General features: G+C 36.3%; 4 protein-coding genes across 4 annotated transcripts in view; all 4 read right to left on the reverse strand.

Moving 5' to 3' along the window:
- Nucleotides 1-23,673, reverse strand: part of LOC308507924 (uncharacterized protein) — a gene marked incomplete at both ends in the record, with an annotated part of 70,791 nt that overhangs the window by 24,567 nt on the left and 22,551 nt on the right. The window lies entirely within an intron of this gene.
- On the reverse strand, nucleotides 5,076-5,354 carry LOC308507950 (uncharacterized protein; the record flags this gene model as incomplete). Its single annotated transcript, XM_081074058.1, has 1 exon — nucleotides 5,076-5,354. One exon carries the CDS (start codon nucleotides 5,352-5,354, stop codon nucleotides 5,076-5,078), a length of 279 nt encoding a protein of 92 aa, XP_080930184.1.
- LOC308507941 (uncharacterized protein) lies at nucleotides 16,035-16,337 on the reverse strand (the record flags this gene model as incomplete). Its single annotated transcript, XM_081074036.1, has 1 exon — nucleotides 16,035-16,337. One exon carries the CDS (start codon nucleotides 16,335-16,337, stop codon nucleotides 16,035-16,037), a length of 303 nt encoding a protein of 100 aa, XP_080930162.1.
- LOC308507969 (uncharacterized protein) lies at nucleotides 21,065-21,343 on the reverse strand (the record flags this gene model as incomplete). Its single annotated transcript, XM_081074080.1, has 1 exon — nucleotides 21,065-21,343. The coding sequence occupies one exon, from the start codon at nucleotides 21,341-21,343 to the stop codon at nucleotides 21,065-21,067; it is 279 nt and encodes a 92-aa protein (XP_080930206.1).

Raw genomic sequence — 23,673 nt, forward strand, 5'->3', positions numbered from 1 at the left:
GTCTTGTTACTAACTGCCTTATACGATAAGGTTTTGAGGGATTGTAGAAAAACATTGCCAATTTTTCAGTCTACTCTTTCCAATAATGTGCACCTCGCCCATAGAAAAGGAAATAACTACCATCTCCTTTCTGGATTCATTGCAACTTCTTGTCTGGCTTCTCCCACCCTGACACCTACTGCCAGACACTTTGTAGCATCTTATGGCAAAAACTGAGAATGGTGCCGATTCTACAAGACACAGAACTCTCCCCTAAACAAAAAAACATATGGTTCAAATGTCAAAGTGCTGTGATCTAGATATCCGGGTTTATAGCTATAAATCTATAAATACACTTCTTTATCTATAGGTGTCTCAATCCAAATATACCCTTTTCTTAGTCCATACAAACACATGACCATTCCATCACCAAACATGTTCTAAAAAAGGTAAGTTTGTTTGTTTGTCTTTTTGTTTGTGAGGGAAAGATTTTTTGCTCATCTTACTTATCTAGGTTTTACTTAAATCACCATTTACAGAAACAAGCAGACTCAAAATTTAAATTATTTTTTACTCTAGCAACTATAAAATCAAATTTGGATGGAAGTATAAACTCAGGTCATTCTTTCTACTGGATATTCATATTTAAACAACAAAGGAAAGAGTGGTTTATTGAATGACTTCAACAAGCATTTTCACAAAGACTTTTACAATGCTAATGCTACCAATTTCATTTCCTGAGAATTTTCATTATTTTTCCTTCACTTGAGAAATATTCTTATTTTTTATGATTGTGGTCATTGGTCAATCTGATCACTCTGCTATATTTCACCCCTAACAATAAGCATAAAGAAAATATATCCCCATTACAATTGCTTTTCCTTCAGTTTCTTTCCTCTTCTGTCATTCTTAAAATTCAAAACCATAACTTCCACTTCACAAATTACCTAAATAGACATAACTTTTCAGTAACACTCCCAAAACCTACCTTTTGGCCACATCACTTCTAGATTATTGAAAAATTCTCCTATCTGTAGCACATTATTACTAATATCTTTCTAGTTAGATTTCTGAATACTGATCCATAATGGCTGAAACCATCTCTATTATATGCAACCCTGTACAGCAAGCTCTGACTACAGTGCCTAGCTGATAATTTGCACTCAATCAATATTTTCCAATAAAAAACAGATGGGCTAAGTCAAACAGATGTTCAAACACTTGTATCACTTTTAAGCTACAAAATATTTGGATATATTATCACCATTTTCCCATTATATTCAAGCGAAAAGAATCAACACTTTTGACTAAGAGAGTCACACAATTTCAGATTCTGAAGGTATCATTTTTTTTCAATTAAAGTTTATTGGGGTGACAATGGTTAGCAAAGTTACATAGTTTCAAGTATACAATTCTGTAACACAACGTCTATATATTACATTGTATGTTCACCACCCAGAATCAATTCTCTTTCCTTCACTATATATTTGATCCTGTTTACACTCATCTACCAACTCCCTCCCCCATTACACTCTGGTAACCATTAAACTATTGTCGGTGTCCATTAGTTTTTGTTTCTTTGTTTGTTTTTCTTGCTACTTTGTTGCTTTCAGTTTTACATCCCACATATCAATGAAATCACATGGTCTCGACTTTTTCTCTGAGACTTATTTCACTTAGTGTAATAATCTCAAGATCCATTCATTTAGTAGCAAATGCCATTATTTCATCTTTTCTTATAGCAGAATAGTATTCCAATAGTATTCCATATATACCACATCTCTTTATCCAATCGTCTATTGAAGGATACTTTGGTTGTTTCCATGTGTTGGCCACTGTACATAAAGTTGCAATAAACATTGGAGCACTTATATCTTTATGGATCAGTGTTTTCAGATTTTTTTGGTAGATATCCAGGAGAGGGTTTGCTGGGTCATATGGTAATTCTATTCTTAATTTTTTGAGGAACCTCCTCACTGCCTTCCATAGCTGCTACACCAATATGCATTCCCACCAACAGAAGGTTCCTTTTTCTCCACAGCCTCTCCAATACTTGTTATTATTTCTCTTGTTGATGATAGCCATTCTCACTAGTGTGAGATGATATCACTTTGTGGTCTCTATCTGCATTTCTCTAATGATTATTGATGCCGAGCATCTTTTCATACGTCTATTGGCCATCTGTATGTCCTCTTTGGTCCTCTGCCCTTTTTGTAACTAAATTGTTTGTTTTCTTGTTGTTGAATTGTATGAGTTCCTTATATATTTTGAATATTAGCCCCTTATCAGAGGCTTCTTCGGAAAAGTCTTCTTCCATTCAGTTGGTTGTCCCCTTTATTTTGTCAATGGTTTCTTTTGCTGTGCAGAAGTTTTTAGTTTGATATAGTCCCATTTATTTAGTTTAGCTTTTACTTCCCTTGTTTTTGAGGTCAAATTCCTAAAATCCTCGTTGAACCCAAGGTCCATAAGTTTAGTACCTATGTTTTCTTATATGCAATTTATTGTTCTGCGTCTTTTGTTTAGGTCTTTGGTCCACTTTGACTTAATTTTGATACAGTGAAAGATAACAGTCTAGTTCATTCTTTTGCGTGTGGCTTTCCAATTCTCCCAGCGCCATTTATTGAAAAGGCTGTCTTTTCTCCATTGTATGTTTTGAGGTACTATTATGAAAATTATCTGTCCATATTTCTGAAGATATCTTAATCCTGAGTTTGTCGAAACCCTTTCAATATACATAAATTATCTTACTCATTCCTAGTAGGTTATCGTCCCTTTGGATGTATCAATTATCTTATAATACCTAATAAATAATATATTTTCTTTTTTTTTTAGAATGCCTTCTATAATAAGGACTACAATGAATAAGTAAGGTAAATTTTCAAAGAGTGCAATGACTAGAATTTCATTCCCCTGTTTATAAGTCTAACCTCAGAATTACTCACAGCACAGTCAGCCCTCAGATATGAATTACAAATGTACCAGCTATGAACTGTTCTGCTGTTGAAAGAACTCCTATTTCTCTATCATTTGAACCAATCACAGCCCGGGCACAGATAGCTTCATCCTCTGGCTGAGAGTGATGGCAAAACCATCTTCCTTGGAGTTGGCCATTTTGTGTTGTCTCCTAGCTCCAGAGACCCCAGGGTCAGACGTTGTACAGTGACCTCTGTCATGTCATGGAGAGGACACAATGACACATTTATCACTGCTGGTTGAATCTGAGTCTGAAAGTCATTTTCTGATGTGGGATATGAATGAGACACTTCTAGAAGGCCAATGAGAAAAGGACACTAGTGTCAGAACCCAACAAAGTAGTAGGTTCTGCAGGAAGTCAAAGGGACTTTTTCATCCCATTCCTGTACCTGCCCCATTAAAGAACTAGGCCTTTCTCTTTTCCAGCTGAAAAAACATTGCTCCACCTGATCATACTTGGGACTTAATAGATTTTCTTCCACTTTCACACTTGCTTCTATATCTCTAATCCTTCTATGTAACTGATATCACCTCATTTGTCACCAAAACAAATACCTCTCTAATATTTCAACCCTTCCTCTGCATTCTACTAAGCTGTTTTACTCCTTCCATATCAATAATCTGCCTGAATTTATCTTAATTATTTCTATTGGATTTTTTTACCTTCACCTAATAAAATATAAACACTGAGTAGAAAACTTATTTGTAATTTTCCTGCTTTGTCTTTAGTGTATAGGATGTGGCCCTTTCAAACATACTGAAAAATATTTCTCAATTAAGTGACATCAATTTCCTCAACCTTCATAAATGCAAACAAACATATTTGCCCTTCTTTGTAACGCAGATGATATGATAGAATATTTTTCTTCTAATTTGTCTTTTCTTTATAGCTTTACTTCTCATGCTAACTACATGTGTCTGCTTCTAATTTCTCAATAATTCTGGAAACTATCTCTTCAATTCCATTACTCCTTAAATCACTCAAGCCAAGGCTTCTCTCCCTGAGATTTCCCCCCATCGTTCCTAAGTACCATATTTTGTGTGTATAATGCACACTGTTTTGCCCAACTTTGTGAGGGAAAAATAAGGATGTGTAGTACTACTTCCATATCTCCATAAATGTTTTTAATTATTTTATTTATCTCAGGATTTAAATGTGTAACTCTAGAAATCAATAACGACATACATATGCAAAATAATACCCTGGAATATGATCATCAGTTTTGTTGAACTTATAACGAACTTACAATGACGAAGAGTTCTTGGCCTTCTAAGATGCATAAGTATCAAAAATTTATTACCGGTACATAAATTTTCTTGCACTTTATACCTGTTCTTGTATTTTATAATTATTTGTTACATAAAAATTCTTATATTATAATATGTTAAAATACATGCTAAAATTCCTTTATAATACAAAAAAATAAGTACCTAAATGTAAACAAATAAACAGTAGGTTCAAAAAAATTTTTAAAAAGATTATTTCTCTGAAACTTTGGGCCTAAAACATGGGTGTGCATTATAAATGGAAGGGCATTAGACATGGCAAATTACAGTAAGCAGCATTTTTCTTTCTCTTCCAGATACACTGCAATTTCTAAGCACACTTCTGAAATAGTGTGATTTATGATTGTGTATGTGAGTGCCTGAGCATGTGAGATATGACAAGTAATTGGACAAGATATTATTTTTGATGCTAGTATAACAATAATGTTATATGTTATATGACATAACATATGTGTTATGGCAAAAACCGAGAATGGTGCTGATTCTACAAGACAAGGAAGAATTCACAAGTAAGTACACAGAGATTTGTTAGAAAGAAAAAATCATTTTTATTGAGAATGGAGATTTGTTCAACCATAAGATATTAGTATCATTAACACAGTCATACCAGAGAATCAGAGATTAAGGGAGGAATGGCTAACACAGGAACATAGTCAGATGATATCAAAGAGCTTGTGCCACAAAAACACTATCCTAAGAAATGGGTGGTTGGAAGTCAAGACCTCTGTCAAGCATGGCATTCCCTGGATATAGAAACCTTGAGGTATGGATTCTTGAATCATCATTCTCTTGAGAGTTGACATTTCAGATGCAAACGAGTCTTGGATAGTGATGTTCTAGCAGCAAGAAGAGTAACATCTTCTATAGCACAGTGGCCGGTAGCCCCAGTAGCCACAGCCAGAGCCATATCCACAGCCATATCCGGATCCATAACCACAGCCATATCCAGATCCATAACCACAGCCATATCCAGATCCATAACCACAGCCATATCCGGATCCATAACCACAGCCATATCCGGATCCATAGCCATGGCCATAATAGGGGCCAAATCCACAGCCAGAGCCGTATCCACAGCCATAGCCACAGGAGTTACCGTAGTAGTTGCCACACATGTTGTCAGGAGAAGGGAACTCAGGTGAGTTGCAAGAGGATGTTTCTGAAGTGTCTCTGTCTTCTACTTGCCTTGGACCTTTATATACTGTCAGTAATTGACAGAGCATTCCATTCCTCTCCTGACTTAGACAACAAATATGGAAGCAACTACATATTATGTGCCCGTCACTGTTGACAATCATTAATGCTTTGCCTAAAATGAGCTCATTATTTTGGAGACTCTGTTTTTATTTAAAGAGCATCATTTTCATTTGTTCTGCTACCGAGTTGCTTCAATAGAATCATGTGACCAAATGAAAAACTACTACACAATTTCAAAACTTCCTGTTATTAAATACTTTATATAATAAGGTTTTGGGGAATTATAGGAAAATGTTTCTCCTTTTTCACTGTACTCTTTCCTATAATGTCCACCTCTTCCCATCGAGGAGGAAATAACCACCATATTCGTTCCTGATTCATTGACATTTCTTAATCGGCCTCTACAACACAGTACGTACTGCCAGATACTTACTGGCATCTAATGGTAGAAACCAACAATGGTGCTAATTCTACAAGACACAGAACAGCTCCCAAAACAAAAAATATATGATTTCAAAATTTCAAAGTGCTGTCATCTAGAAATCCTGTTTTATAGCTACGCATCTATCAATATGCTTTTTTATCTGTACGTGTCTAAATCCAAACATCCCCTTTCTTCTCACTCCATACCAAATATCTCACCTTTCTATCACCAAACATTCACTCAAAAACAAAGTGGGATTTTTTTTTGTTTTTGTGTTTTGTTTGTTTGGGAAAGAGGGAGGGAGGTATTTTTTGTTCCTCTTACTCTAGGTTTTATTTAAGTCACCATTTTCAGAAACGAGCAGACTCAAAATTTAAATTATGTTTCATTTAACAACTATAAAATCAAAGTTGGAAGGGGGTATCAACTCAGAAAGATCATTTCTCCTACTGAATACTTGAATTTCAGCAACAAAGGAAAGAGTGCTTTTCCAGTACTCTATTGAATGCATTCAACAAGCATTTTCAAAAAGATTTTTACAAAGCTGTCAATTTCATTTTCTGAGATTTTTCATTATTGGACACTTTTCCATCAGTCGAGAAATCTTACCACCTATTTTTTCTTTTTTTTTGACAATGGTCATTGGTCTAGTTTTAATCATTCTGCTGTATTTCACCGCTAACTGTTACCATAAAGAAAATATATCACCATTGCAATTTATTTTTCTTTGGTTTCTTTCTTCTGTCATCCTTCAATTCAAAACTGTAAATTCCACTTCACAAATTCCCTAAATAGATACATTAGTTATCAGTACCACTTCAAAACCTACTTTCTGGCCATAATATATCTAGTTATAGAAATATTCTTCTATCTGTATGACGTTATTTCTAATACCATTCTACTCAGATTTTTGAATACTGATCTATAATGACAGAAACCATCTCTATTATGTGCAACCCAGCAACACCAGCTCAGACTACAGTGCCCAGCACATAATTTGCATTGCTATTTTCTTCCTAAAAAAAAACAGATGGGCTAGCTCAAACACATGTTCAGATATTTGTGTCCTTTTTCAGGTGTAAGATATTTTCATGTGATATCACCATTTTTCCATTTTATTCAAGCTAAAAAATCAATATTTTTGATTAAGAGAGTCACACCATTTCAGATTTTGAAGATATTTTGTGTTAGTCTGTCAAGACCCTTTCTGAAGACATAAATTATCTTTTGCATGCCTAATAAGTGATACTTCCTTTCAGGGTGAATCAATTATCTTATAATACCTAATACATATCTTATAATACCTAATATCTTTCCTTTTTTAAAAATGCATTCTATGATAAGAACCATAATGAAAAAATAAGTTAAATTTTCAAGGAGCTGTAATAATTAGAATTACTTTCTCATGTTTGTATGTGTTTCCCTGAAAATAAGACGTAGCTGGACCACTAGCTCTAATGCATCTCTTAGAGCAAAAATTAATATAAGACCCTGCATCATATTATATTATAATATATTATTTTATATTACATATAAGACCCGGTCTTATTTTAAAATATTAATTTTTGCTCCAAAAGACGTCTTAGAGCTGATGGTCTCGCTAGGTCTCATTTTTGGGGAAACACGGTAAGACAAACCATAGAGTTACCCACTGTACAGTCAGCCCTCAGATCTGACTTACAAACATGCCAGCTGTGAAATTCTCCTGCTCTTGAAAGAACTCTTCTTTCTTCATTTCTTGGACCAATTACAGCCTGAGCATACAAAGCCTCACTCTAGGGCTGACGCTAATAGCAGGGCCATCTTCCTTGGAGTTGAACATAGTATGCAGTCTCCTAGCTCTAGTGACCTCAGGGTCAGATGTTCTGCAGTGAACCTGTCATGTCATGGACAGGACACAGTGATACATTTTTCATAGATGGTTGAATGTGGGCCTTTTTTATTGTGGGATCTAAATGAGAGAGTTCTGGAAGTCTAATGAGAAAATACTAGTGTCAGAACCCAACAAAGTAGTAGGCTCTCCACCTCAGGTGGTCAAAGGGACTTTTACATTCCATTCCTGTATCTGCCCCATTAAAGAACTAGACCTTTCTCTTTTCCAGGGGAAAAATATTGCACCATGTGTCATACCTAATACTTAATGGATTTCTCTTCCTCTTATCCACTTACTATGGTGCTTTCTAATCTTTCTTTACAACTAGCATGACCTCATCAGTCACCACTACAAATACCTCTCTAGTATTTCAACACTTCCTCTCCATTCCACTGATCTGTTTTATTCCCTCCATAATAATAATCTGTCTGATTTTATCTTAATTATTTTTACTGCTCTTTTTATCTTCACCTAATAAAATATAAACACTGAGTGAGAAACTTGTTTGTAATTTTACTGCTCTGTCCTAGTGTGTAGGACATGGCCCTTTCAAACATACTCAAAAATATTTCTCAATTAAGTGACATCAATTTTCTCAACATTTCCTGATGCAAACAAATATATTTTCCCTTCCTTGTAATGCAGATGACATGTTAGAATATTTTTCTTCTAATGTGCCTTTTCTTTAGAGCTTTAATCCTCATGCTTACTGCCTAGTCAGCTTTTAACTTCTCAAAAAAAAAAAACGGGAAACTCACTCTTGCATTCCATTACTCCTTAAATCGTTCAGGCCACAGCTACTCTCCCTGGGACTTTTCTACATCCTTCCTAAGTACCGTATTATGCCGTGTATAATGCACAAATTTTGCCTAAACTTGTGAGGAAAAATAAGGAAGTGCATTATACATGGGTCATACTAAGTCCATATCTATTTAAATATTTTTAACTCCTTTATTTATGCTTACGAGTTAAAAGTGTAATTCTAGAAATTGATTTTAAAAAAAGCCATATGCAGGTTAATACCCCGGAAATTGATAATCCATTTTGTTAATCTTTGACAAACTTAAAAAGACAGAGTCCTTGGCCTTCAATGATGTGTAAATATGGCAAATATATTACAGGTACATAAAATCTTGTACTTTGTATCTGTTCTAGTGTTTAGAATTATCTGTTATGTAAACATGCTTGTACAATAATATGTTATAAAATAAATGCTAACATTTCTTTATAATACAAAACACAACTAAATGTAAACCAATAAAATTTTAAATTAAGAAATTAACATGGATTCCGGATCAAAATGGCGGCGTGAGGTGATCCTCTGTAAAGCTCTTCTGGAATTTACAACTAATCGGACAACAATAACTCCACAAAGGACTCCCTGCACAGCAGACAGGCAAGATGAAGAGGTCCACTACTTCATTCACCTCCAGGTGGGCGAATCGCGTGAGCGGGGGAGGAGGTAAGGGAGAAGTGCGGGGCACGTAGCCGCGCGGGTGCAGGACGCAGACCTAGCTCAGTGTTCCGAGCTCGCTGCATCCCGGAACTACCGCAGCTGCGGGAGAGGGAAGGACTCAGAATGCTAGGGCTTCGCTTATGGCCCACAGAGCTGAGGGGGCAGCATATAGCACGGCTGAACCCAACGCTCCCGGCAGCAAAGACTGAGGGAAGAAGGCTGAAAACTGTGGTTTAAGCCCTCACTGCCCAGCGGAGAATGGAAGCCTTAGGCACTGAGACTACCCGCCCCTCCCTATCCTCCCAAAGCTCGCCCCACCCCCACCTGCCCGGTGCTAGAAGCGATAAAGTAGGAGTCAGATGAAAAGAACAGGATTTTTGCTATTCTGAGAACTGTGGACCACAGAAACAGATTCGCAGCCCAACTAGTTCCAGCAAAGGGGAGGGAGCTGTGGAAGCAAAACCGGCTATGGTGGTGGTCACCACCATTGCTCTGGGCCACCTCTCACAACTCACCCCGCCCCTGGCCCCACCTATCTGGGCAGATCCCTGCAGGAATAAACAGAACTGCTGAAACATACAGGCTCTGAATCGGGTGCAGAAAGAGCTTTGGAACTTCAAAAGCTCTCCGCACCCCCACAGGGACGTGGTGCCCTATGACCCAGGTGAACTTTTAACAGAGGAGAGACCCGTCTCCCAGGGAATCCCCCCATTGTGTGAGAAGCTGGAAAAGTGCAGAGAAAATATAGCACTACTGTGTCAGAGAGAAAAAAAAAAGGCTGCAGTCAGAGAAAAAATAAAACATTCTTCCAACAAGTATTGGAAAACAAAAGAAATACCTCTTCCTATCAACCTATTGCAGAAGCCACTTCTGTAGATGTCTAGGAAGAGAAATAATAAATCAGTAATTGCCATGAATAACCAAGGCAAAAAGAAGCTCAGAGAGAAAGTGAAAAGTCTCCAGAAAAGGAACTTAAAGATATGGAAATATGTGACTTAAATGATAGAGAATTCAAGATTGCAGTTCTGAAAAACCTCAAAGAGATGCAAGAAAACACAGAAAGGCAATTTAATTAACTCAGAAACGCAATCAAAGAACAACATGAGCATTTTATGAAAGAGATTGAAATTTTAAAAAAGAACCAAATAGAATTTCTGGAGATTAAGAACTCAATAGAAGAAATTAACAATATATTATCCAGCTTAGGTAGTAGAGTTGACCAGATGGAGGAAAGAATCAGTGACATCGAAGATAGAAACCTGGAAATTACACAGATGGAAGAAGAAACAGACTTGAGACTTAAAAGAAATGAAAGAACTCTACAAGAACTTTCTGACTCCATCAGAAAGAGCAATATAAGAATAATGGGCATACCAGAAGGAGAAGAAACAGAGAAGGGAACAGAGAATATACTCAAAGAAATTGTCAATGAGAACTTCCCAAACTTGTGGACAGAACTGGATCCTCGAATGCAAGAAGCAAATAGAACACCTAATTACCTCAATCCCAACAGGCCTTCTCCAAGGCACATTGTATTGAAGCTGTCTAAAATTAACACCAAAGAAAGAATCCTCAAGGCAGCCAGGTAAAAAAAGATGGTAACCTACAAAGGAAAGCCCATTAGATTATCATCAGATTTTTCAGCAGAAACTCTACAAGCTAGGAGGGAGTGGAACCAAATATTCAAACTATTGAAAGAGAGAAATCATGAGCCAAGAATAATATATCCAGCAAAGATCTCCTTTAGATATGAAGGAGGAATAAAGACCTTTCCAGACATCCAGAAGCTGAGGGAATTTTCTAATACACGACCCGCACTATAAGAAATACTAAAGGAGGCTATTCGACCACCATCAACAGGGACAATTTGCGACAACCGAAACGTAAAAAAGGGGAGCATAAAGGCCTGAACCGGAATATGGGAATGGAGAAAGTAAGCGTGCTGAAGAACATGAAATACTCTAAATATCAAACTTTCTTTTACATAATCTTAAGGGTAACCACTCAAAAAGAAATCCAGAACTGAAATATATACAGTAATAAAAAAAAAAAAAACAGAGGGAAACATCATAGAATACCACCACACAGAAATAATAGACAACAACAAAAGAGCAAAGAAACAATGGAGTCACAGCCTTACCAGAAAACTAAAGAGAGAATGACAGGAAATCCTCAAATATCAATAATCACCCTAAATGTAAATGGACTGAACTCACCAATAAAGAGACACAGAGTAGCAGATTGGATCAAAAACCTAAATCCAACCATATGCTGTCTACAAGAGACACATCTCAGCTACAAGGACAAGCATAGACTCAAAGTGAAAGGGTGGAAATTGGCACTCCAAGCAAATGGTACCCAGAGAAAATCAGGTATAGCCATAATGATATCAGATGAAACAGACTTCAGGGTGAAAAAGATAACAAGAGACAAAGATGGACATTTCATAATGGTAAAGGGGACTATACAACAAGAAGACAGAACAGTCATCAATATTTATGCCCCCAATCAGGGAGCACCGAAATATACCAAGCAACTACTAACAGAATGCAAGGGAGAAATTGACCAAAACACAATTGCAAAATGAAATTGCAGCCCTAAATGACACATTAGATGAATTGGACATAATTGACATATATAGAGCACTTCATCCTAAAATATCAGGCTATACTTTCTTTTCGAGTGTACATGGAACATTCTCAAGGATAGACCATATATTGGGGTATAAAAGCAGCCTCAGCAAATTTAAGAAGATTGAAATCATACCAAGCATATTCTCTGATCACAAGGCTTTGAAATTGGATATCAACTGCAAAAAGAAAGCAGGAAAAAACACAAATACATGGAGATTAAACAACATACTTTTAAATAACGACTGGGTCAAAGAAGAAATTAGAGGAGAGCTCAAAACATACATGGAAACAAATGACAATGAAAATATATCCTACCAAAATTTTTGGGATGCGATGAAAGCAGTTTTAAGAGGGAAATTCATATCATTACAGGCCTATCTCAAGAAACAAGAAAAATCCCAAATAAATAACCTCATGTTACACCTCAAAGAACTAGAAAAAGAAGAACAAGTGAAACCCAAGGTCAGCAGAAGAAAGGAAATAACAAAAATCAGAGCAGAGCTTAATGAAATAGAGAACAAAAAGACAATAGAAAAAATTAATGTGACAAAAAGCTGGTTCTTTGAAAAGATTAACAAAATCGACAAACCCTTGGCTAGACTCACGAAGATAAAAAGAGAAGACACTAATTAACAAAATCAGAAAAAGAAAGGGGAAGTTATCACGGACACCAAACAAATACAAAGGATCATTCAAGAATACTATGAAGGACTATATGCCACCAAATTCAATAACCTAGAAGAAATGGACAAGTTCTTAGAAACATATAGCCTTCCAAGGCTGAGCCATGAAGAACTGGAAAATCTAAACAGACCAATCACCAGTAAAGAAATTAAATCAATCATCCAAAACCTTCCCAAAAGCAAAAGTCCGGGACCAGATGGCTTCACTAGTGAATTCTACCAAACCTTCAAACAGGATCTAATACCAATCCTGCTCAAACTCTTCCAAAACATTGAAGAAGAGTCAGTACTCCCTAACTCATTTTATGAGGCCAACATTACCCTGATACCAAAACCTGGTAAGGACAACACAAAAAAAGAAAACTACAGACCTATATCTCTGATGAATACTGATGCAAAAAACCTAAACAAAATTTTAGCAAATCGAATACAACAATGCATTAAAAAGATTATTCATCACGACCAATTGGGGTTCATACCTGGGGCACAAGGATGGTTCAACATCCACAAATTCATCAATGTGATACAGCACAAAAACAAAATAAAGGACAAAAATCATATGATTCTATCAATTGATGCAGAAAAAGCATTTGACACGATACAACATCCATTTATGACTAAAACACTCAATAAAATAGGTATAGAAGGAAAATACCTTAACATAATAAATGCCATCTATGACAAGCCCTCAGCTACTCTCATAATTAATGGTGAAGAACTGAAGCCCTTTGCCCTACGTTCAGGAACACGACAGGGCTGTCCCCTATCACCTCTACTTTTCAACATAGTGTTGTAAGTCCTTGCCAGAGCCATCAGGCAAGAGAAAGAAATAAAAGGCATCCAAATTGGGAATGAAGAAGTTAAAATATCACCCTTTGCAGATGACATGATGCTATATATAAAAAACCCTAAAGACTCCACCAAAAAGCTATTAGAAACAATCAATGAATAAAGTAAAGTTGCTGGCTACAAAATCAACGTACAAAAGTCCATTGCATTCTTATATACTAACAATGAAATCTCAGAAAAAGAAATACAAAAAACAATTCTCTTTGCAATTGCAGCAAAAAGAATAAAGTACTTAGGAACAAACTTAACCAAGGATGTGAAGGATTTATATGCTGAAAACTATAAGACATTTTTGAAAAAAATTGAAGACACAAAGAAATGGAAAGACATTCCGTGCTCATGGATTGGAAGAATCAACATAGTTAAAACGGCCATATTACACAAAGCAATATACAGATTTAATGCAATCCCCACCAAAATCCCAATGGCATTTTTTAAAGAAATAGAACAAAAAATCATCAGATTTGTTTGGAACAACAAAAGACCCCAAATAGCCAAAGCAATCTTAAGAAAAAAAAACAATGCTGGAGGTATCACACTGCCTGACTTTAGCTTGTACTACAGGGCTACAATAATCAAAACAGCATGGTATTGGCAGAAAAACAGACACATAGACCAATGGAATAGAATTGAGAACCCAGAAATAAAACCACATAAATATGGACAGATAATTTTTGACAAAGAAGCTAAAAACATACAATGGAGGAAAGACAGCCTCTTCAATAAATGGTGCTGGGAGAATTGGATAGCCATGTGCAAAAGAATGAAACTGGACTGTTATCTGTCACCATGTACCAAAATTAATTCAAAATGGATCAAAGATTTAAGCACAAGACCTGACACAATAAACTGCATAGAAGAAAACATAGGTACTAAATTTATGGACCTTGGGTTCAAAGAGCATTTTATGAATTTGACTCCAAAGGCAATGGAAGTAAAAGCTAAAATAAACAAAAGGGACTATGTGAAACTTAAAAGTTTCTGCACAGCAAAAGAAACCATCGACAAAATAAAGAGGCAACCGACTGAATGTGACAAGATTTTTGCAAACAGTTCCTCTGATAAGGGTCTAATATCCAAAATATACAAGGAACTCATGAAACTCAAAAACAAAAAACCAAACAACCCAATTGAAAAATGGGCAGAGGACCTGAAGAGACATTTCTCCAAAGAGGACTTACAAATGGCAAATAGACATATGAAAAAATGCTCAACATCACTAATCATCAGAGCAATGCAAATAACCACAATGAGATATCACCTCACCCCAGTCAGAATGGCTATCATCAACAAGACAAATAGCAACAAGTGTTGGAGAGGCTGTGGAGAAAAAGGAACCCTCATACACTGTTGGTGGGAATGCAGACTGGTGCAGCCACTATGGAAGGCAGTGTAGAGTTTCCTCAAGAAATTACGAATAGAATTACCATACAACCCAGCAATCGCTCTCCTGGGTATCCACCCAAAAAATTTGAAAGCATTTCTCTATAGAGACATGTGTACTCCAATGTTCATTGCAGCTTTGTTTACGGTGGCCAAGACATGGAAACAACCAAAATGTCCTTCGATAGACAAATGGATAAAGAAGTTGTGGTATATATACACAATGGAATACTATTCGGCGTTAAGGAAAGATGATATAGGAACATTTGTGACAACATGGATGTATCTTGAGAGTATAATGCTAAGCGAAATAAGTCAGACAGAAAAAGCAGAGAACCCTATGATTTCACTGATATGTGGTATATAAACCAAAAACAAGACAAACAAATGATAAACAAAAAGTCATAGACACAGACAATAGTTTAGTGGTTACCAGAGGGTAAAGGGGATGGGGGGAGGGAGATGAGGGTAAGGGGGATCAAATATATGGTGATGGACAGAGAACTGACTCTGGGTGGTGAACACACAATGAGATTTATAGTTGATGTAATACAGAATTGTACACCTGAATTTATGTGATTTCATTAACAATTATCACCCCAATAAATAAATTTAAATAAAAAAAAATTAACACGAAATTTTTCTTTCTCTGAACGTTTCTACCAAAAACGGGCCTGTGCATTATAAATGGGAGCACATTATACACAGCAAAATACAATAAGTAGCATTTTTTTGCTCTTCCAGACACATTGCAATTTAAAGCTAACTTCTGAAATGGTATGATTTATGATTGTGTATGTGAGTGCCTGAGCATGTGGGTAATGACATGTAGGTGGAGGAGATGTTATTTTTGATGCTGCTATAAGAATAAATGCCTGTGTTATATCAAGGAAGAACCCAAGGTTCAAGTAAATATTGTTAGCCCAATTTTCGAGAGAAGCCATAACACTTCAGAGAGAAGAATTCACAGACAAGTAGACATAGTTTGTTAGAAACAAAAAATCATTTTTATTGAGAACGGAGATTTGTTCAGCTGTAGGACATTCGTATCATCAACACAGTCATACCAGGGAATCAGAGATTAAGGGAGGAAAAGCTAACATTTGGGAAATAGTCAGATGATACCACAGAGCTTCAGGCCACAAAGCTGCTTTAATAAGAAATGGGTAGTTCAGGCCAAGACCTCTGTCAAGCACGGCATTTCCTGGATATAGAAACCTTGAGGTATGGATTCTTGAATCATCATTCCCTTCAGAGTTGTCAATTCAGATGCAAACGAGTCTTGGATAGTGATGTTCTAGCAGCACGAAGAGTAACATCTTCTATAGCACAGTGGCCGGTAGCCCCAGTAGCCAGAGCCAGAGCCATATCCACAGCCATATCCGGATCCATATCCACAGCCATATCCGGATCCATAACCACAGCCATATCCAGATCCATAGCCACAGCCATATCCGGATCCATAACCACAGCCATATCCGGATCCATAACCACAGCCATATCCAGATCCATAGCCACGGCCATAATAGGGGCCAAATCCACAGCCAGAGCCGTACCCACAGCCATAGCCACAGGAGTTACCATAGTAGTTGCCACACATGTTGTCAGGAGAAGGGAACTCAGGTGAGTTGCAAGAGGATGTTTCTGAAGTGTCTCTGTCTTCAACTTGCCTTGGACCTTTATATACTGTCAGTAATTGGCAGAGCATTCCATTCCTCTCCTGACTTAGACAACAAATATGGAAGCAACTACATATTATGTGCCAGTCACTGTTGACAATCATTAATGCTTTGCCTTAAATGAGCTCATTATTTTGGAGACTTTGGTTTTTATTTAAAGAGCATCATTTTCATTTGCTCTGCCAACGAATTGTCTCAATAGAATCATGTGCCCAAAATTAAAACTAATACCCATTTTCAAAACTTCCTGCTATTAAATACCTCATATAACAGGATGGGGAATTGCAGGAAAATATTGCCCCTTTTTCACTCTACTCTTTCCTATAATGACTACCTCTGTCTATAGGGGAGGAAATAACTACTGTCTTCTTTCCTGATTCATTACAACGTCTTGTCAGGTTTCTACCACCCAGATAACTACTGCCAAATATTTACTGGTATCTTATGGTGAAACCATGAATAGTGCTAATTCTCCAAGACACACAACAGTCTGCAAAACATAAAAAAACATGTGGTTCAAAATGTCAAAGTGCTGTGATCTACAAACCTTGGTTTATAGCTATAAATCTATAAATACACTTCTTTAACTATAAGTGTCTAAAGCCAAACATCTCCTTTTTCTCACTACATACCAAATATCTGACCATTCCGTCACAAAACATGCACTCAAATAAATTTTCTTTTTATTTATTTAGTTTTTTTTCTGTCGTTTGTTTGTTTGGGTGGGAGGGTGTATGGATTTTTTGCTCACCTTACTTATCTAGGTTTTATTTAAATCATCATTCTAAGAAAAAGCCGACTCAAAATTTATATTATTTTTTACTCTAACAACTATAAAATCAAATTTGGAGGAAAATGTAAACTCAGAAAGATCATTCCTTCTACTGGATACTCGATTTTCAACAGCAGAGGAAGGAGTGGTTTTCCTCTACTTTATGGAATGCCTTCAACAAGCATTTTCACAAACATTTTACAATGCCATCAATTTTACTTTCTGAGAATTTTCATTATTAGACATTTTCCTTCAGTTGAGAAGTCTTCCAACCTACTTTTCTTGTGATATTGCTAATTGGTCTAATCTGATCACTCTGCTTCTTTCACCCCTAATAAGAAGCATAAGAAAATATGTCCCCATCACAATTTTGCTTTTCTTTTGGTTTTTTTCCTCTTTTGTAATTCAAAACCATAAATTCCACTTCACAAATTCCCTAAATAGACACATTGTTTTTCAGAAACACTCCCAAAACCTACCTTTTGGCCACAATACCTATAGATTATTGAAAAATTCTTCTATCTATATCACATTATTTCTAACACCTTTTCACTCAGATATCTGAATAATGATCCACAATGGCAGAAACTATCTGTATTATGTGCAAGGCTGCAAAACCAGCAGTGACTACAGTGCCTGGCACATATTTGCACTCAATCTCTATTTTCCAATAAAAAACAGATGGGCTAAGTCAAACAGATGTTCAAAAATTTGTCACTTTTAATCTATAAGATATTTGAATATATTAGCACCATTTTCCCATTTTATTTAAGCTGAAAGAATCAACATTTTTTACTAAGAGTGTCACACAGTTTCAGATGAAGGTAACTTAAGTGTTAGTTTGTTGAGACCATTTTCTGGATTCATAAATTATCTTACCTGCCTAATAAGTGATATGCCCTTTCTGTATCAATTAGTATATCTATTACCTTATAATACCAATACATAACATATTTAATTGTTTCTTTGGAATGCTCTGCATATAAGGATCACAATAAAACAAATAGCCAAATATTCAAAGAATACTCCATTGTATAAATGTACTGCAGAACAGAAATAGACTCAGAGCTATAGAGATATAACAGATGGTTGCTAGATGGGACAGGGGTGGGGATAAGAGAGAGGGTAAAGGAATTAGAAATTACAAATTAATAGTCACAATATTGCCACGGAAATATGAAAGATAGTTTGGGGATATAATAAATAATGTAAAGATTTTATAGGGTGTCAGATGGTTAATTGTATTATTAGGAAAACCATTTCATGGACTGTGTAAATGCCTGACCACTGGGCTATACACCTGAAGCTGAATAATATTGAATGTCAACTATAATCAAATATATAAATATAAATATAAATACAAATACAAATGTAAATATATTCACAGGGTGTGGAGTATACCACATAGGGAATAGAATCAATGGAATTGTACCAGCTGTATATGATATTAGAGAGGTAATAAATTGCGGAAGGGAGGTTATCACTTTGCGAGGGGTGTAAATGTTTAAGTGTTATATTGTTCGGAACACATAAAACTGAAAAAAAAAATTCAAGGAGCTATAATAACTAGAATCCCCTTCCCCTTTTTGTAAGTCTAACCTCAGAGTTACCCACAGCACATTCAGCCCTCAGATCTGACTTATAAACGTGCCAGCTGTGAAACGGTCCTGCTTTTTAAAGAATTTTTGTTTCTTCATTACTTGGACCAATTACAGCCTGGGCACAGATAGCCTCGTTCCAGGGCTAACATTGATGGAAGGACCACTTTCCTTGGTGTTGGACATTTTGTGGTGTCTCCAAGCTCGAGCGACCTCAGGGTCAGATGTTGTGCAGTGACCCCTGCCACGTCATGGAGAAGACACAGTGATACATTTATCACTGATGGTTAAATGTGAGTCTGAAAGGCCTTTTCTACTGTGGGATCTAGATAGGAGAGTTCTGGAAGGCCAAGGAGAAAAGGACGCTACTGTCAGAACCTAACAAAGTAGTAGGCTCTCCACCTCTGGTGGTCAATGGGACTTTTCATCCCATTTCTGTATCTGCCCCATTATAGAACTAGGCCTTTCTCTTTTCAAGGAGAAAAATATTGGACCATCTGTCACACCTAAACTTAATGGATGTCTTTTGCTCTTGTACCCTTGCTACTGTGCTTTCTAATCTTTCTTTGCAACTGGCATCACCTCATTTGTCACCACCTCAAGTACCTGCCCAATATTTCAATACTTTCCATACCGTTGACCTGTTTTATTCCCTCCATATCAGTAATCTTTCTGAATTTATTCTACTTTCACTATTTATTTATCTTCACCTAATTAAAAAAACACCTGGTAGGAAACCATAATTTTATTATTTTCCTCCTTTGTCTTTCGGGTATAAGATGTGGCCCTTTCAAACATACTCAAAATATTTCTCAATTAAGTGACATCAATTTCCTCAACCTTCCTAGATGCAAACAAATATATTTGCCCTTTCTTGTAATGCAGATGATATAATAGAATATTTTTCTTCTAATTTGCCTTTTCTTTAGAGCTTTAATCCTCATGCTTACTACCTCTGTCGGATTCTAATTTCTCAACAATATCTTCCATTCCATTACTCCTGAAATCACTCAGGTCACAGCTTCCTCTCTGGAAATTTTGTACATCCTTCCTAAGTACTGTATTTTGCCATGTATAATGCACACTTTTTTGCCTAAATTTGTGAGGGAAAAATAAGGAAGCGCATTATACTTGGGTCGCACTAAGTCCATATCTATATAAATATTTTTAATATTTTATTTATACTTATGAGTTAAAAGTGTAATTCTAGAAATCAATAACAAAAGCCATATGCAAAATAATACACTAAATACGATAACCGGTTTTGTTGATCTTACGATGAACTTAAACCAACAGAGTTCTTGGCCTTCAATGAGGTGTAGATACCGTAAATTTATTACAGACATATAAATTTTTTTTGTATTTGACATCTGTTCTTGTGTTTTGTAATTATTTGTGACGTAAAAATTCATGTACAATAATGTTACAAAACAAATGCTAAAATTCCATTATAATACAGAAAACAAGCACCTACATGTAAACAAATGAAAATTTAAATTAAAAAGTTAAGACGACAGTATGAGGGATATAAATGATGAACGTCTAAGTATTACCTTGTTTTGTACACCTGAAACTAATAAATAAATAAATTAATTTAAAAAAAAAAAAAGTTAAGACAAAAATTTTTTCTCTCAAAGTTAGTACAAAAAACGTGGCTGTGCATTAAACAGGAGCACATTACACAAGACAAAATACGGTAAGTAGCATTTTTTTTTTTGCTCTTCCAGACACACTGCAATTTCCAAGCTAGCATTTGAAATAATATGATTTATGATTGTGCATGTGAGTGCCTGAGCATGTGAGTAATGACATGTAGGTGTAGGAGATGTTATTTTTGATGCTGGTATAAGAATAAATGCCTGTGGTATATCAAGGAAGAACCCAAGGTTCAAGTAAATATTGTTAGCCCAGTTTGCGAGAGAGGCCACAACACTTCAGAGGGAAGAGTAAACAGGCAAGAACACAGAATATTGTTAGAAACAAAAAAATCACTTTATTGAGAATGGAGATTTGTTCAGCTGTAGGACATTAGTATCATCAACACAGTCATACCAGGGAATCAGAGATTAAGGGAGGAAAGGCTAACATTTGGAAAATAGATGATACCACAGAGCTTCAGGACACAAAGCTGCTTTTCTAAGAAATGGGTAGTTCAGGCCAAGACCTCTGTCAAGCACAGCATTTCCTGGATATAGAAACCTTGAGGTATGGATTCTTGAATCATCATTCCCTTCAGAGTTGTCAATTCAGATGCAAACGAGTCTTGGATAGTGATGTTCTAGCAGCACGAAGAGTAACATCTTCTATAGCACAGTGGCCGGTAGCCCCAGTAGCCAGAGCCAGAGCCATATCCACAGCCATATCCGGATCCATAACCACAGCCATATCCGGATCCATAGCCACAGCCATATCCGGATCCATAGCCACAGCCATATCCGGATCCATAACCACAGCCATATCCAGATCCATAGCCACGGCCATAATAGGGGCCAAATCCACAGCCAGAGCCGTACCCACAGCCAGAGCCACAGGAGTTACCATAGTAGTTGCCACACATGTTGTCAGGAGAAGGGAACTCAGGTGAGTTGCAAGAGGATGTTTCTGAAGTGTCTCTGTCTTCGACTTGCCTTGGACCTTTATATACTGTCAGTAATTGGCAGAGCATTCCATTCCTCTCCTGACTTAGACAACAAATATGGAAGCAACTACATATTATGTGCCAGTCACTGTTGACAATCATTAATGCTTTGCCTAAAATGAGCTCATTATTTTGGAGACTCTGGTTTTTATTTAAAGAGCATCATTTTCATTTGCTCTGCCAACGAATTGTCTCGATAGAATCATGGGCCCAAAATTAAAACTACTACCCTGTTTCAAAACTTCTTGCTATTAAATACCTTATATAACACGTTTGGGAAATTGTAGGAAAATATTGCCCCTTTTTCACTCCACTCTTTCCTATGTCTTCTACTGCCCATATGAAAGGACATAACTCCCAACTCTTTTCCTGATTCATTGCAATTTCTTGTCAGGCTTCTCCCACCCAGATACTTACTGCCAAACACTTACTGGCATTTTATGGTAGAAATTGAAAATGGTGCTAATTTGACATGACAAAGAACAGCTCCCAAAACAAAAAACATATGTTTCAAAATTTCATAGTGCTGTGATCTAGAAATCTTGGTTAATAGCTATAAATCTATAAGTACGCTTCTTTATCTATAGGTGTCTAAAGCCAAACATTCCCTTTCTTCAGACTCCTTATCAAATATCAAATCATTCAATCACCAACATGCACTCAAAAAAAAAACAAAACAAGATAAAGTGGGCTTTTTGTTGTTGTTGTTCTTGTTGTTAGCTTGTTTGTTTCAGAGGGAGGTATTTTTTGCTCATTTTACTTATCTAGGTTTTACTTACATTACCACATTCAGAAACAAGCAGAATCAAATTTTAAATTATTTTTTAATCTAACAACTATAAAATCAAAGTTGAAGGGAAATATAAACTCAGAAAGATCATTTCTCCTACTGAGTACTTAATTTTAACAAGAGAGGAAAGACGTGGTTTTCCAGTACTTTACTGAATGTCTTCAACAAGCATTTTCACAAAAGATTTTCACAGTGCTGCCAATTTCATTTTCTGAAAATTTTCATTATTGGACATTATCCCTTCAGCTGAGAAATTGTCCTACTTACATTTTTGTGATATTGGTCATTGGTCTAATGTGATCATTCTCCTATATTTTACCTCTAACAATAAGCATACAGAAAATACGTCTCCGTTATAGTTTTTCTTTTCATTCGGTGTCTTTTCTCTTCTGTTATCCTTGAAATTCAAAGCCATAAATTACACTTCACAAATTCCCCAAATGGATGCAATACTTTTCAGTAACAAGAACTCCCAAACCCTATTTTCTGGTTTAGAAAAATATCTTCTATCTATATCACATTTTGTCTAATATCTTCCTGTTCAATTTCTGAATACTTATCCATAATAGCAGAAAAAAAGTCTGTTATGTGTAACCCTGCACAACCAGCTCTGAATACACTGACTGCACATAATTTGCACTCAGTATTATCCATTTAAAAACAAGTGAGCTAAGTCAAACACATGTTCAAACATTTGTGTCATTTTTAAGCTATAAGATATTTCATGTATTATTGCCATTTTCCCATTTTATTCAAGCTGAATCAACATTTTTGACTAAGAGAATCACACCATTTCAGATTCTGAAGATATCTTAAGAGTGACTTTGTCGAGACCCTTTTCTGAATACATAAATTATCTTACACATGCCTAATAAGTGATACTCCCTTCCTGGAAATATTAATTAATTTACAATGCTTATCTTATAATACTTAGTATCTTTCGTTTTTTTTAGAACAGTTTCTATGATACAATAAGTTAAATTTTGAAACAATAAGTTAAATTTTCAAGGAGGTATAATAGAGTTCCCTTCCCCTGTGTGAGAGATGAACCTCAGAGTTACCCACAGCACAGTCACCCCTCACATCTCACTTATAAACATGCCAGCTGTGAAACTATTCCTGCTCTTGAAAGAATGCCTGCGTCTGCATCACATGGATCAATTACAAACTGGGAACAGATAGCCTCCTTCCAGAGCTGACAGTGATGGCAGGACCATCTTCCTCGGAGTTGGCCATTTTGTGGGATCTCCTAGCTCCAGCGACCTCAGGGTCAGATGTTGTGCAGTGACCCCTGCCATGTCATGGAGAGGACACAGTGATACATTTATCACTGATGGTTGAATGTGAGTCTGAAAGGCATTTCCTCTGTGGGATCTACATGTGACAGTTCTGTCTGGAAGGTCAATGGAAAAAGAACACTAACGTCAGACCCCAATAAAGCAGTAGGCTTTCCAACTCA

This window comes from Rhinolophus hipposideros, assembly GCF_964194185.1.
Source record: "Rhinolophus hipposideros genome assembly, chromosome: 2".
Taxonomy (NCBI): domain Eukaryota; kingdom Metazoa; phylum Chordata; class Mammalia; order Chiroptera; family Rhinolophidae; genus Rhinolophus; species Rhinolophus hipposideros.